Here is a 2,847-nt window from a genome sequence, read left to right as displayed (position 1 = left end):
CAGAAATATGGCAAACTCTTTTTTAAGAAAGTTTTTTATGAGAAAGACCTATACATTCTCATTTATTTTCTTTTATTTCCAATCCTAAGGCTCAATTAATGATACGAATTTGACGTGTTGTTACTCAAATGACCTGATTTTGCATATTTTCATTTCGATCGATGTTTTACGTATTTTTTGTCATGCAAACACTCAACAAATCCGGCCATTTTGTTCGACTAATTCACAGTATTAATTTCCCATCAAGCATAAGATTTGAACCGATTTGAACAAATTGCATTTGAAAAGGGTTCGATCGAAGTGTTAAATTGAGAATGGTCTCTTCAAATATCAATATTTACAAACAAACGCCCAATTGAACACATGTGTGAGAGACTCGCTATCGTATCGATTTGCGGTATATTCCGTTGAAAATTTATTAAATCATAAATAATTGAAAACCAAAAAAAAAAAACATGAGAAATGTCAGAGATTATATTGATCTATCGATAACGATGACAGAAAGCGCATGTGTATAGTTCTCACCATGAACGTGATGATTTGTATAGGAGTTTTTGAAAGCACGATAAGCGTGGTATACAAATGAAATAAGTAGGAATAAAATGCAGACGAAAATGATAACGCACGGTCATAAATTGAATAAATGAACCTTTTTGTGGCCTTATAGTCTATTTTGTGGAAGAAATATATTTTTTTTATTTTAAATAATTATTTACAAATAATATTTTTCGATAGGAATTGGCTGACTTTGAAAAAATGTCAAATGGACCGAAGCTCAGCGTGAATGGTAATGACTAAGGCATGAATGAAAACAATGTTTATTAAACACACTCCTTATTGGTTGCAGATTTGAACAAGGATGGTGGTTTCGATGACAAAAATAGCAATCCACTATTTTCCTGCTTTGTGGCTGAAGAACTTGACTCGTCCAGTGGGTGGGTAAATTTTTGTAAATAACTTGTCGAATGGATAGGAGTAATTTCTGTATGGAATTTCAGTTTATAAAATTAATTGGTTAACAAAATTTTTGGTTTTCTACTTCCCTCTTACACTTTTCTAGGTATTTCTTCCATATCCAAAGACATATACGATTTTTTCACGCTTCCAATGGCATATTACATTATGAACAATTAGCAATTTCAAAAACGGCTAATTTTCAGTTTTACAAACTGAGATTTTTCCGCCGTACTAAACGTACAAATCTGAATAATCTTTATGTCAAGTTGTTGAACAATTTTTTTAGTCATGCTGATTTGCAAATAAACTACCGCTAACGTCATTAGTTTCAATAGTTGTTTATAACTAACAACATCATGTGATTTGCTGAGTGAAGTAAACAAGAGCAAAATTACTTTATTACTCTGAATTCGAATCATTTGCGTCGCTAAACAGTGACAATAAAAACGATCAAGATTATTGAACGAGCGTGGAATATTTTGCTATTAAGAGCATACTTGAGATAAAAAGAAAGTTGTTGGACAGTGGAGTAGCTCAATTTTGAAAAAGGAATACCTTTAATCTACTAGTTGCTTGAAACTGTGTCATGCGATTGTGAAAAAATTGAGAGGTCTCGAAAAATTTGATCTCCAAGTTTTGATTTTAATCACAAGAAAAATTGATGAATCAATATACTTATAATTGCAATTTTTAATGGCTCTCTTTTTTTCACCCTATTAAATTAAAAAAAGTACATATGATTCAAGCGTTTCCAAGCAAAGAAATGTCCCTAGAATATAAAGCGATAAGCATTGGAATGGCCATTTGAACTATTTCTTTCTTCGTTTTTGAGAAAAAAAGGGAAAAAGAAATTGAAATGTATAATTCTCTCAAATATTTAATTTCCTTATCTGAATCAATGTGCGGTTGTGCTTACTCGGAGAATGACACACAATGTTACTCGAAGAGTGTATACTTATGGCGAACCGACAAAAGATAACAACGTCGATCAAAACAAAAAAGACATTTGCCTTCTTATGTTTGCGGACTTTTATTGTTTTGGTTTGTCGTTTCCTTTCTCTAAAATGCAATGCACGAACGACACAAAAAAACATACATCTTTGTTACTTATATTTCCCATGAAATGAACAGTTTTATTGCACAGGGTCCAAATTGTATATTACTTATGATTCATAAGTTAAGAACCATTAAAATTGTCTATGTAAAAATCACATTCAAACATTTTGTGAATTGAAAAGTAATGCTCTGCTTTATTTTCATATTCGTATAGTTTGCCGCAATGGATCGTTGGATATGCATTGTGCTTTAATACTTATTCCACATGGGAGGGGAAAGCACTGTTTTTGGAGGATTTCTATGTCAAGCCATCATATCGAAAACAAGGCGTTGGAAAATTAATATTTACCGAAGTTGCAAAGTATGCAAATGACACGAATTGTATTCGACTTGAATTACATGTCCTCGACTGGAATCCGGCTAGAAAATTCTACGATAAGATGGGCGGCATCAACTTGACTGCCAAAGAAGGCTGGCATTACACTCGCTTTGAACGACAAGCTATCGAATCCATTGCCAACGGCAGTAAATGAATGTACCCTTCTTAATTGCTCTTGATGTATCAAAAATTGTACTTAATTATATTAAATATTTGATAAAAAGTTTATGGAAATTCATTTATAAATCATTGTTTTTTCAAATAAATGGATTCAAATGAATAAAAAGACACTATCGCTTGTACAAAGATGTTAAAAATACATTTGACGCAGAACTCAAATATTTAAACTAATCGCATATTCAGTAAAATCCAAGAATGACGAATCACGACAAACCTATTTTTCCAACCATTTTCAGACAATAAAATGTCAAACTGTTTCGGAAACGATTATAATC

The 2,847-nt window shown here is 31.9% G+C and overlaps 1 protein-coding gene across 1 annotated transcript; it reads left to right on the top strand.

The window, feature by feature from the left end:
• The first annotated feature begins 45 nt into the window (after window positions 1-45).
• LOC116350071 (diamine acetyltransferase 2) lies at window positions 46-2,630 on the top strand. Its single transcript, XM_031781795.1, has 3 exons — window positions 46-787; window positions 848-935; window positions 2,228-2,630. The coding sequence occupies exons 1-3, from the start codon at window positions 757-759 to the stop codon at window positions 2,544-2,546; spliced, it is 438 nt and encodes a 145-aa protein (XP_031637655.1). The 5' UTR covers window positions 46-756; the 3' UTR covers window positions 2,547-2,630.
• Window positions 2,631-2,847: the final 217 nt, after the last annotated feature.

This window comes from Contarinia nasturtii, unplaced genomic scaffold, assembly GCF_009176525.2.
Source record: "Contarinia nasturtii isolate CC-2019 unplaced genomic scaffold, AAFC_CNas_1.1 Cnas_scaffold_3465, whole genome shotgun sequence".
NCBI lineage: Eukaryota > Metazoa > Arthropoda > Insecta > Diptera > Cecidomyiidae > Contarinia > Contarinia nasturtii.
Note: the sequence above shows the minus strand (reverse complement) of the source record. Positions and strands in the feature narration are given on the sequence as shown.